We start from the raw sequence: 13,692 nt of genomic DNA on the forward strand, positions 1-13,692 counted from the left end.
GTCTGGAGGGCCCGCCCTATATTAAAAAATGGGAAAGAGAGTTGGGGACTCGTTGCAGCACTCAGACCATGGAGAAAATAATGAAATTAACTCATAGTGCAATGGCAGATAATAAGATGATAGAGTTGAACTCTAAGTGTCTGGCAAGGTGGTACGCGACCCCAGACAAAGTGAGTAGATTTGCAGTTGCACAATCCCCAGAATGTTGGCGGGGGTGTAAGATAATAGGAACTATGGCTCACATTTGGTGGGAGTGCCCGATTATTAAAAAATATTGGAAGGAGGTGTTGGAGTTAATAAAGGTTGTAACGAATAAACACATAACTGAGGATCCTTGGACTGTTTTGTTTCACGGGACTGATGGCTCGGTGAGGCAATATAAGTCCTCTATAATCCCCATACTGCTCAGTGCCGCTAAAAGTCTAATTCCAAAAAAATGGCGGGAGCCGGATAGCCCTAAAATACGGGACTGGATACTCCGGGTAAATGAAATACAGAACATGGAGGGCCCAGTGGAAGAGGGGGAGGAAATTGTATCCGGAAGAGGGGGTACGGGTAAATGGGAATCTTGGAAAGAATTCAAAAATTCTTGGAGGTATGTAGAGGAAATTATAAAATAAAGCCAGGATAGATATACATAGGGTTGGTGAGGGTGGATACAACTCGGAACCTACTGCAAGGAAGGGAGGGGGGGGGGGTGGGAGGAGGGAAAAGAAATGTTAAGTATATTTGGTTGTAAAAGATGTCAAGAAAAGACTGAGTTTGTGATCGATTGAATTGTTTTTTGATTATCTTTTGTATACTCTATTTTGTAAAGGAAAAGAAAAAGGAATTAAATAAAGAATTAAAAAAAAAAAAAACAAGGAATGTAAACATCCCTTGGAATAGGGCATGACAGGTCTTTATGGAGATATGCGAGGTCTATAAAACCCCCACATCTCTCCTCTAGGCAGGAAAGACAAAAAAAAAAACACACACAATCTCGCCCTTGCTAGCCGAGTACACGGCAGTGTTTACATCTACCGGGCTGGACGTGGTGTCATAATGTCATGCCTGGGCTTCCAAAGGTCATCGAGACTGCCGGCGACCATCTGGTCTGCAGTATTCTCTATGAACTTCCGCTGGCAGATTCCTTCTCCAACTCGCTGTTCACGTGGGTGAGCCTGTAGAAGCATCGGAGGGTGGCCTATAAAAATCAAGCAGCTATGATTAATTGTTCTTGAGGTGCAGGGAATCTCCGGCTGAATCACCCTGCCCCGAAGCACCTACCCTACTCGCTCGTCCCCACCCTCTTTCCTGACCAGCCTGCGTGGTCGGATAAGAGAGTCCGGTATGGATTTTTTGGGGGGGGGGACCCCCTCGCCGTTTTGTTCAGCGAAGGGGGTTCCCCTTAATACATACCAGGCCAAAGGGTCTGGTATTGTCCGAGGGGGGGAGCCCCATGCCATTTTTCTTCATTTTGGTGGGGGTTCCCCTTCATCCTCAGCACACAAGTCGCAAAGCAATTCGGACCATGATGACATGGTGCGACTTCTATTCAAATCAATGGGCTCCCATAGGGAACCATTGATTTTGAATAGAGGCAGAGAAATGCTGCTAAAAGCCAGCGCTGCTGAACGTGCATCAACGGCAATGCAATGGTGTCCAGAAACAGCTTTATTGAGCTCCAGTGTGCGTGGAGCCTTAGGAGCGCCTGAATTTCGGCTTTGCCCATGTGCAGGTTATAGAAATCCAGTCAGTCCATAGATTGTTTTAAAGTTTTTGCCTTCTGTTTAAAAATATTCCTATCTTCGATATCATCCATACTGGTACAGGTATATTTTAAAAAGGAATATACATTTGTTGGTCATTATACTTTCTTTATATTTTAGTGAATGCTGAAGCCCCCAGTGCTGTGGTCTCTTCCTCCTGCAGATGTCACATTGGGAACTGCACTTGTAAAATTCACCACCCGTTTATTTCAAAGATTGGAGAATCCTAGGATTCAAATTTAAACCAGAAACCCCCTTTTATTCGTAACACATATTAAAATGAAACTTTGCTTAGGAACATAAAAGCAAATATTTTTGAGAACATTAACGTTTTAGCAATATCTCATTTACAATTGCATTTTTTACATTGCTTTTTTGTTTACACTTCTACCACCCCAAACATGTCACCAATTATAAACCAAAAAAATTGTGTTATTACATTTCCTAGGCTTCTTCTTGATCGCCTTCATCTCTTTCGGCAGTGTTCGCCAATCTAAATCAAAAGTAAAACGCATATGAACAAAAAATAAAAAATAAATAAATAAAAAAACTGACGATTATGGGAGAATCATGAATTGACCTGGTAGGAGAGGATGGAGGCTGCCCAATACACCCAGGTGTGCTTTGTAATTTTTTTAAATTATAAGTAGGAAGTGAAAGCAGGCACCAGATTCCATAAGAACATTGAAATCAATTGCCTGAGGGCACGAGCACAGACCGGAAAAACAAGAACACAGAAAGAAAAACAAATGAACCCTCTTGTAGGCACCGGCCTACAGACTGGTCTATGCTTTGCCCCTTTGGAAGGTCTCAGCAGTTACTGTTTCACATGCTTTTCTTCCCGGTGGTCACTAGCAGGTGGCTGTAATTTGATCCTGGCCTTCTGTAATAAGTGTTCCTAAAGTCTCTTGTTAAACAAAGACACATAATGTGCTAGGATGCACAGATCATGGGTGCAATGCCAGGCTCCTGCAGCATCTTAATATAGCCGTCTGCCCCTACCTCCCATACAGGCAGACAGTTACTGGAGAGCAAGAATATCAATGAACTGCGAGAGCATTCACCAGCACCCTTGCAGTTCATAGTTAGTTAGTCATGTTGAAAAAAAAAAAAAAAAAAAAAAAAAAAAAAAAAAAGACACAAGTCCATCCAGTTCAACCACAAAAAAAAAAATACAACAACAACAACAACATACAATCCCATATACCCAATTCTATACCCACAGTTGATCCAGAGGAAGGCGAAAAACCCCAGCAGAGCATGATCCAATTTGCTAAAGCAGGGGAAAAAAAAATTCCTTCCTGATCCCCCGAGAGGCAATCAGATTTTCCCCGGATCAACTTTACCTAAAAAGGTTAGTACCCAGTTAAATTATGCACAAGGGGTTCATTGCAAACCACAAGCCATCTGCCACAATGGAAGATGGTGGATGACGCGGCCATGTGGGAGGAGACTCACACGGCTGCGCTCTTTTTAAATTGTGACAGCGGGTGCAGGGAGAAGATTCCCTTCCTGCTGTCACAGCGGGGAAGCTGTGGGGTGCGAATAAGTGCTCTTTGGTAACATGTTACACCCGGGTGTAACATGCAACATGCTACCAAATGCAAACTTTGGCCTTTAAACCCAGGGACCCAGGATTGCTTCATTCTGCTGACATCATAAGCTGTTGTAGACTGCTCGTGTACCACTTACCTCCCTACTGGCCTATGAAGTAGGAGGAGTGATCTAAAAGGCCTAGAAAGACGAGAGTGACGCAGAAAGACACAGACAGGTCAGCTCCGATCACCCTTTAGTTTATAGAATAAAGTAACTTTTTAGGGTCTTGGGTAGCTGAACACACAAAGCATATACTGTATGTAAACAGCAAAAGTCATGTTATACCAATTCTACACAGGTTTTCTCTATAGGGAAATAGATAATGCACACTTACCTGGCACCCACTCCGCATTTAGTTTTTTTTCTGCTTCCATTTCATACTTTGTGATATACCTTTCAATGCCTGCGATGCAAATTCAAAATTACATTTGGAAGTGGTTTGGTTAGTTATCAAAACTATAGCAAGCACTATAAATAGAGCACTGGGATTGATTTACTAAAACCGGATGGTGCATCTGTGCATGGTAACCAATCAGCTTCTAACTTCAGCTTGATGATGAGCTTTGACAATGAAACCTGAAAGCTGGTTAATATGCACAGCTGCACCAGATTTTGCACTCTCCAGTTTCAGTAAATCAACCCCACTGAGAATCAGTCTTGTGACTGAAAATATGTACTATTAAATGAAGATTTGGAAACCAAATGGGAATTGTTCACTTTACTTTAAACAAATACTGTTAAAACAGAGTAGGCAGAGCGGTGGGACGTTATTCATTTTGCTGACTGTGTAAGGTGAAAATTATGCTTGAGCTACTGAGTAGTGATGGACGAACTTCCGACGGGACGTTTCGCGAACGCGAAACGCGAACGGGCACAAACGTTCGCGAAAACGACCGTTCGCCGCGGGCTCCATTGACTTCAATGGGAGGCGAATTTCGCAAACCTTTAGGTCGAATTTGCGGCCACGTGGTAATTATTAGGGGGTAGCACGTAGTCCCACCACCTGGACAATAGCATAATACATGTATGAGGTGAATTTGGGATCGATAACTACAAGCATTTTTTTTTTATTTGGGAAATTGTTCTGACAATTCAGGACTATGGAGCTAATGAAGGCAATGGAGGAGAGGGAAGGTCAGGGACCAGGGTAGGCAAACAAGAGGGTGCAGGAGATACAGAGCACTGACAGCAGCACCGTAATACAGAGCACTGACATCAGCACCGTGACATACAGCGCTGACAGCAGCTCCGTGACATACAGCGCTGACAGCAGCACCGTGACATACAGCGCTGACAGCAGCTCCGTGACATACAGCGCTGACAGCAGCTCCGTGACATACAGCGCTGACAGCAGCACCGTGACATACAGCGCTGACAGCAGCTCCGTGACATACAGCGCTGACAGCAGCTCCGTGACATACAGCGCTGACAGCAGCTCCGTGACATACAGCACTGACAGCAGCTCCGTGACATACAGCGCTGACAGCAGCTCCGTGACATACAGCGCTGACAGCAGCACCGTGACATACAGCGCTGACAGCAGCTCCGTGACATACAGCGCTGACAGCAGCTCCGTGACATACAGCGCTGACAGCAGCTCCGTGACATACAGCACTGACAGCAGCTCCGTGACATACAGCGCTGACAGCAGCTCCGTGACATACAGCGCTGACAGCAGCACCGTGACATACAGCGCTGACAGCAGCTCCGTGACATACAGCGCTGACAGCAGCTCCGTGACATACAGCGCTGACAGCAGCTCCGTGACATACAGCGCTGACAGCAGCTCCGTGACATACAGCGCTGACAGCAGCTCCGTGACATACAGCGCTGACAGCAGCTCCGTGACATACAGCGCTGACAGCAGCTCCGTGACATACAGCGCTGACAGCAGCTCCGTGACATACAGCGCTGACAGCAGCTCCGTGACATACAGCGCTGACAGCAGCACCGTAAGCAGCCCCAGGAGGAAGTCAGCACAGCACAGGGATGGTGTGATCCCCTCATAATAAGAACCCCCAGGAGGAAGTCAGCACAGCACAGGGATGGTGTGATCCCCTCATAATAAGAACCCCCAGGAGGAAGTCAGCACAGCACAGGGATGGTGGGAGCCCCTCATAATAAGAACACCCAGGAGGAAGTCAGCACAGCACAGGGATGGTGGGAACCCCTCATAATAAGCAGCCCCAGTAGAAATATGACACCGCTCAACCTCTTCAAAGAGGAGGGTAGGGGCATATAGTACGGTGTGCTTTTTTGGGTCAGGGAAGTGAGCCAAATGAATTAAGAAGGTCTGTGTGCTTGATTCCAAAAATTGTTTATAGACATATACATGGTCTACTGATCACATGTGTTGAATTCCTCCGAGATCCATGCCTCATTCATTTTTAGAAATGTGAGGTAGTTAACACTGTGGTGAGCTAGGCGAGTACGCTTATCGGTCACAATCCCCCCTGCTGCGCTGAACGTCCTTTCGGACAGGACACTGGATGAGGGGCAAGCCAACAGTTCGATTGCAAATTGGGCAAGCTCTGGCCAGAGGTCAAGCCTGCCCACCCAGTAGTCTAGGGGTTCATCACTCCTCAGAGCGTCCACATCGGCCGTTAACCCAATGTAGTCGGACACCTGACGGTCTAGGCGTTCCCTGATGCTGGATCCGGATGACACCTGTCGATGGGTCGGCTGAAAGAATGACCTCATATCCGAAGTCACCAACACATCTTCAAACCGGCCTCTTCTTGCAGGCGCTGTTGGATTGGTACCCGCAAATCCTTCTCTGGGAGTGGGAATTGCTCCTCTGCCAGCGCACGCAAAAGCAGAATGCAGCATTTCTCGAAGCAAGGCCTGGAAGTGCTGCATTCTGACAGCCCTCTGCGACGGCGGTAACATTTCCGCCATTTTGTGTTTGTACCGGGGGTCTAAGTACGTTGCCACCCAGTACTGGTCCTTGACCCTCATGCTTTTTATACGGGGGTCCCTATTAAAACACTGGAGCATGAAGGCCCCCATTTGCACTAAAGTGGAAGCGGTGTGGTGGCCTGGCTCCTGCTCATCATCCAGGATAATGTCGTCCTCTTCATTCTCCTCTCCCCATCCTCGCACAACAGGGATCCCAGAAAGGTTTAAAGCATGCTCTTCTTGCTCCTGCTCATCCGCCCCGGCACCATCCTCCTCTGACTCCTCATCAGACTCCTGTTGTTGACTTGTCTCAGATAGAGTAGCCCCCCCTGGGAATTCATCCAGCATTGCGACTTCCTCATCTTCCCGCTCCTGCTCCTCCACAGCCTGATCAATGACACGACGCAATGCACGCTCCAGAAAGAAGGCATAAGGTACCATGTCACTGATGGCGCCATGGCTGCGACTGACCAGTTTGGTGATCTCCTCAAATGGCCGCAGAAGTCTGCATGTGTCGCGCATGAGCAGCCACTGGCGCGGTGAAAAAAAACCCAGCTCCCCAGAACCGTTTCTTTCGCAGAGTTCATACAGGTAGACGTTAACTGCACGTTTCTGCTGGAGCAGCCTATCAAGCATATAGAAGGTTGAGTTCCATCGCGTCGGGCAATCGCAAATAAGACGTCTGACCGGCAGATGGTGTCGCCGCTGAATGTCAGCAAGGCGAGCCATGGCCGTGTAAGATCTTCTGAAATGGGCCGAGATTTTCCTTGCCTGCCGCAAGATGTCCTGGACCCCAGGGTATTTGACAAGGAATCGCTGCACGACCAAGTTTAAGACGTGTGCCATGCACGGCACGTGCGTGATTTTGCCCTGTTTCAATGCGCTAAGCAGATTGGCACCGTTGTCACACACCACTTTACCAACTGTCAAATTGAGCGGTGTTAGCCACTCATCTGCCTGTGAACGCAAAGCTGAAAGGAGTGCCGGGCCAGTGTGGCTCTTTGCTTCCAGGCACAACAGACGCAGCACGGCATGGCAACGTCTCACCTGGCATGTGGAATAGGTTCTGGGGAGCTTGGGCGGTGCAGTGGAAGAGACGCTAGCAGCGGAAAAGGAGGAGGCAGCTGAGGAGGAGAGGGAGGAGGATGGAGTAGGAGGAGGAGAAGAAGAGTCAGGCCTGCATGCAATCCGTGGCGGTAAAACCAAATCTACACGGGTGCCACGGGTTACATGCTTGACGGCCGTCAGAAGGTTCACCCAGTGGGCAGTAAAACTGATATACCTTCCCTGCCCGTGTTTGCTAGACCACGTGTCTGTGGTCAGATGTATCTTGGCACCGACACTGTGTGCCAGAGATACATTCACTTGCCGCTGAACATGGCCATATAGCTCTGGGATGCCCTTCTCTGAGAAATACTTCCTTCCTGGGACCTTCCATTGTGGTGTTCCAATGGCCACAAATTTGCGAAAGGCCTCCGAGTCCACCAGTTTATATGGCAGTAGTTGGCGGGCTATGAGTTCTGACAAGCCAGCCGCCAACCGTTGGGCAAGAGGGTTATCCGGCGTCATCATTTTTTTACGCTCAAACATTAGGCCCACGGAAGCCTGCCTTTTTGCAGAAAAATGTGAGCTTGGCGTGATGGAAGGTGGAGTGGAGGACAATTGTGAGGAGAGAGGAGAAGGAGAAGTAGAAGACGAGGCTGGACGGTGAGAGCCTGCAGTGTGGCTTTGTGTGTTCCGTTGCTCCCACTGGGCTCGGTGATGGCTGCTCATGTGCCTTCTTAAGGCGGTCGTCCCTAGGTGACTATTGGGCTTACCGCGACTAACGCGTTGACTGCAAAGATTGCAGATGGCAACGCTATTGTCAGCAGCGGACACGTTAAAAAAAGCCCACACTGCGGAGCCATGTGCCGGTGTCCTGGGAGCGCCAGATGTGACCGTACATGGTCGATGACTCGCTCCTGATACATTTGCAGTCTGCTTTGTCCCTGCTGTGCAATGTAAGTCATTGCTGCTTCTCCTCCCTATCTGCTGGTCCATATCTCCCTCTGAACTCCCCTCCTCTTCCTCTCTTGTGGGCACCCACGTGACATCACTAGACACGTCATCATCAACGTCACCTTCCCCACCGCTATAAGTAGAGTAGGCAGCAACACCGGGGACCAACCTCCTCCTTGGGCTGATCTGGGTACTGGCGTCAGACTGCTGAGTAGCGCTTGTTGCTGCCTCCTCTTCCTGATCCAATACCAAGAGTGGCTGCGCATCAGAAATGTCCTCTTGATATGGATCGGAAAATAATTCCAGTGACTCAAGCGGAAGGTATGTGGTGGTGGTGGTGGTGGTCGTGTTGTTGGTGGTAGTGTCTTTGGGGGTGCACATAGCAGAGAGTGAAGAAGAGGGTGCAGATCGAGAGGATGAGGAGGGTGCAGAAGAATAAGGCTGAGTGAGCCACTCAACCAAGTCTGGTGCGTCCTTTAAAGTAATTGAACGCACCTTCTGCAACTTCCCACTTTGGCTCAAGGCTGTTGCTCCTGCCCTACCCCTACCACCCCTGCGGAAGGGCCTGCCTCTTCCTCTGCCTGTCATTTTTTAAATCACCCTGTGACAAAACTCTTAGTCCCTATACCGCTGAAGGACTGCTGCAGTATAGGGCAGCGGTCAGCAGTAGTGCACGTCAACCCTATGTATTGTGGACCGATAGCGGTCCTTACAGAACAGCAGACTGTACTGCACTCAGGCCTATGTACCGTAGCACCCTATACCAAGTTACCAGTCCTTATAAAAACTTTTGTGGACCAAGCAGGTTGTGTGTTAGTGATTAGCAGACTGTACGTCAGTCCCTATACCAATGAAGGACTGCTGCAGTATAGGGCAGCGGTCAGCAGTAGTGCACGGCAACCCTATGTATTGTGGACCGATAGCGGTCCTTACAGAACAGCAGACTGTACTGCACTCAGGCCTATGTACCGTAGCACCCTATACCAAGTTACCAGTCCTTATAAGAACTTTTGTGGACCAAGCAGGTTGTGTGTTAGTGATTAGCAGACTGTACGTCAGTCCCTATACCAATGAAGGACTGCTGCAGTATAGGGCAGCGGTCAGCAGTAGTGCACGGCAACCCTATGTATTGTGGACCGATAGCGGTCCTTACAGAACAGCAGACTGTAACGCACTCAGGCCTATGTACCGTAGCACCCTATACCAAGTTACCAGTCCTTATAAGAACTTTTGTGGACCAAGCAGGTTGTGTGTTAGTGATTAGCAGACTGTACGTCAGTCCCTATACCAATGAAGGACTGCTGCAGTATAGGGCAGCGGTCAGCAGTAGTGCACGGCAACCCTATGTATTGTGGACCGATAGCGGTCCTTACAGAACAGCAGACTGTAACGCACTCAGGCCTATGTACCGTAGCACCCTATACCAAGTTACCAGTCCTTATAAGAACTTTTGTGGACCAAGCAGGTTGTGTGTTAGTGATTAGCAGACTGTACGTCAGTCCCTATACCAATGAAGGACTGCTGCAGTATAGGGCAGCGGTCAGCAGTAGTGCACGGCAACCCTATGTATTGTGGACCGATAGCGGTCCTTACAGAACAGCAGACTGTAACGCACTCAGGCCTATGTACCGTAGCACCCTATACCAAGTTACCAGTCCTTATAAGAACTTTTGTGGACCAAGCAGGTTGTGTGTTAGTGATTAGCAGACTGTACGTCAGTCCCTATACCAATGAAGGACTGCTGCAGTATAGGGCAGCGGTCAGCAGTAGTGCACGGCAACCCTATGTATTGTGGACCGATAGCGGTCCTTACAGAACAGCAGACTGTAACGCACTCAGGCCTATGTACCGTAGCACCCTATACCAAGTTACCAGTCCTTATAAGAACTTTTGTGGACCAAGCAGGTTGTGTGTTAGTGATTAGCAGACTGTACGTCAGTCCCTATACCAATGAAGGACTGCTGCAGTATAGGGCAGCGGTCAGCAGTAGTGCACGGCAACCCTATGTATTGTGGACCGATAGCGGTCCTTACAGAACAGCAGACTGTAACGCACTCAGGCCTATGTACCGTAGCACCCTATACCAAGTTACCAGTCCTTATAAGAACTTTTGTGGACCAAGCAGGTTGTGTGTTAGTGATTAGCAGACTGTACGTCAGTCCCTATACCAATGAAGGACTGCTGCAGTATAGGGCAGCGGTCAGCAGTAGTGCACGGCAACCCTATGTATTGTGGACCGATAGCGGTCCTTACAGAACAGCAGACTGTACTGCACTCAGGCCTATGTACCGTAGCACCCTATACCAAGTTACCAGTCCTTATAAGAACTTTTGTGGACCAAGCAGGTTGTGTGTTAGTGTTTAGCAGACTGTGCGTCAGTCCCTATACCGCTGAAGGACTGCTGCAGTATAGGGCAGCGGTCAGCAGTAGTGCACGGCAACCCTATGTATTGTGGACCGATAGCGGTCCTTACAGAACAGCAGACTGTAACGCACTCAGGCCTATGTACCGTAGCACCCTATACCAAGTTACCAGTCCTTATAAGAACTTTTGTGGACCAAGCAGGTTGTGTGTTAGTGATTAGCAGACTGTACGTCAGTCCCTATACCAATGAAGGACTGCTGCAGTATAGGGCAGCGGTCAGCAGTAGTGCACGGCAACCCTATGTATTGTGGACCGATAGCGGTCCTTACAGAACAGCAGACTGTAACGCACTCAGGCCTATGTACCGTAGCACCCTATACCAAGTTACCAGTCCTTATAAGAACTTTTGTGGACCAAGCAGGTTGTGTGTTAGTGATTAGCAGACTGTACGTCAGTCCCTATACCAATGAAGGACTGCTGCAGTATAGGGCAGCGGTCAGCAGTAGTGCACGGCAACCCTATGTATTGTGGACCGATAGCGGTCCTTACAGAACAGCAGACTGTACTGCACTCAGGCCTATGTACCGTAGCACCCTATACCAAGTTACCAGTCCTTATAAGAACTTTTGTGGACCAAGCAGGTTGTGTGTTAGTGTTTAGCAGACTGTGCGTCAGTCCCTATACCGCTGAAGGACTGCTGCAGTATAGGGCAGCGGTCAGCAGTAGTGCACGGCAACCCTATGTATTGTGGACCGATAGCGGTCCTTACAGAACAGCAGACTGTAACGCACTCAGGCCTATGTACCGTAGCACCCTATACCAAGTTACCAGTCCTTATAAGAACTTTTGTGGACCAAGCAGGTTGTGTGTTAGTGATTAGCAGACTGTACGTCAGTCCCTATACCAATGAAGGACTGCTGCAGTATAGGGCAGCGGTCAGCAGTAGTGCACGGCAACCCTATGTATTGTGGACCGATAGCGGTCCTTACAGAACAGCAGACTGTACTGCACTCAGGCCTATGTACCGTAGCACCCTATACCAAGTTACCAGTCCTTATAAGAACTTTTGTGGACCAAGCAGGTTGTGTGTTAGTGTTTAGCAGACTGTGCGTCAGTCCCTATACCGCTGAAGGACTGCTGCAGTATAGGGCAGCGGTCAGCAGTAGTGCACGGCAACCCTATGTATTGTGGACCGATAGCGGTCCTTACAGAACAGCAGACTGTAACGCACTCAGGCCTATGTACCGTAGCACCCTATACCAAGTTACCAGTCCTTATAAGAACTTTTGTGGACCAAGCAGGTTGTGTGTTAGTGATTAGCAGACTGTACGTCAGTCCCTATACCAATGAAGGACTGCTGCAGTATAGGGCAGCGGTCAGCAGTAGTGCACGGCAACCCTATGTATTGTGGACCGATAGCGGTCCTTACAGAACAGCAGACTGTAACGCACTCAGGCCTATGTACCGTAGCACCCTATACCAAGTTACCAGTCCTTATAAGAACTTTTGTGGACCAAGCAGGTTGTGTGTTAGTGTTTAGCAGACTGTGCGTCAGTCCCTATACCGCTGAAGGACTGCTGCAGTATAGGGCAGCGGTCAGCAGTAGTGCACGGCAACCCTATGTATTGTGGACCGATAGCGGTCCTTACAGAACAGCAGACTGTAACGCACTCAGGCCTATGTACCGTAGCACCCTATACCAAGTTACCAGTCCTTATAAGAACTTTTGTGGACCAAGCAGGTTGTGTGTTAGTGATTAGCAGACTGTACGTCAGTCCCTATACCAATGAAGGACTGCTGCAGTATAGGGCAGCGGTCAGCAGTAGTGCACGGCAACCCTATGTATTGTGGACCGATAGCGGTCCTTACAGAACAGCAGACTGTAACGCACTCAGGCCTATGTACCGTAGCACCCTATACCAAGTTACCAGTCCTTATAAGAACTTTTGTGGACCAAGCAGGTTGTGTGTTAGTGATTAGCAGACTGTACGTCAGTCCCTATACCAATGAAGGACTGCTGCAGTATAGGGCAGCGGTCAGCAGTAGTGCACGGCAACCCTATGTATTGTGGACCGATAGCGGTCCTTACAGAACAGCAGACTGTAACGCACTCAGGCCTATGTACCGTAGCACCCTATACCAAGTTACCAGTCCTTATAAGAACTTTTGTGGACCAAGCAGGTTGTGTGTTAGTGTTTAGCAGACTGTGCGTCAGTCCCTATACCGCTGAAGGACTGCTGCAGTATAGGGCAGCGGTCAGCAGTAGTGCACGGCAACCCTATGTATTGTGGACCGATAGCGGTCCTTACAGAACAGCAGACTGTAACGCACTCAGGCCTATGTACCGTAGCACCCTATACCAAGTTACCAGTCCTTATAAGAACTTTTGTGGACCAAGCAGGTTGTGTGTTAGTGATTAGCAGACTGTACGTCAGTCCCTATACCAATGAAGGACTGCTGCAGTATAGGGCAGCGGTCAGCAGTAGTGCACGGCAACCCTATGTATTGTGGACCGATAGCGGTCCTTACAGAACAGCAGACTGTAACGCACTCAGGCCTATGTACCGTAGCACCCTATACCAAGTTACCAGTCCTTATAAGAACTTTTGTGGACCAAGCAGGTTGTGTGTTAGTGATTAGCAGACTGTACGTCAGTCCCTATACCAATGAAGGACTGCTGCAGTATAGGGCAGCGGTCAGCAGTAGTGCACGGCAACCCTATGTATTGTGGACCGATAGCGGTCCTTACAGAACAGCAGACTGTAACGCACTCAGGCCTATGTACCGTAGCACCCTATACCAAGTTACCAGTCCTTATAAGAACTTTTGTGGACCAAGCAGGTTGTGTGTTAGTGTTTAGCAGACTGTGCGTCAGTCCCTATACCGCTGAAGGACTGCTGCAGTATAGGGCAGCGGTCAGCAGTAGTGCACGGCAACCCTATGTATTGTGGACCGATAGCGGTCCTTACAGAACAGCAGACTGTAACGCACTCAGGCCTATGTACCGTAGCACCCTATACCAAGTTACCAGTCCTTATAAGAACTTTTGTGGACCAAGCAGGTTGTGTGTTAGTGATTAGCAGAC

At 48.8% G+C, this 13,692-nt stretch overlaps 1 protein-coding gene across 1 annotated transcript in view; it reads right to left on the reverse strand.

The window, feature by feature from the left end:
• Window positions 1-13,692, reverse strand: part of POLR3G (RNA polymerase III subunit G) — a 56,519-nt gene that overhangs the window by 23,146 nt on the left and 19,681 nt on the right. Inside the window, exons 4-5 of the mRNA XM_077462404.1 lie at window positions 3,682-3,750; window positions 2,191-2,244 (exon numbers count right to left, since the gene is read on the reverse strand). Of these exons, the coding sequence (XP_077318530.1) occupies window positions 2,191-2,244; window positions 3,682-3,750 (123 nt within the window). The remainder of the gene's footprint in view (window positions 1-2,190; window positions 2,245-3,681; window positions 3,751-13,692) is intronic.

This window comes from Lithobates pipiens, unplaced genomic scaffold (genome assembly GCF_037356315.1).
Source record: "Lithobates pipiens isolate NorthernLeopardFrog02 unplaced genomic scaffold, aLitPip1_a1.2 Scaffold_3, whole genome shotgun sequence".
Lineage (NCBI taxonomy): Eukaryota > Metazoa > Chordata > Amphibia > Anura > Ranidae > Lithobates > Lithobates pipiens.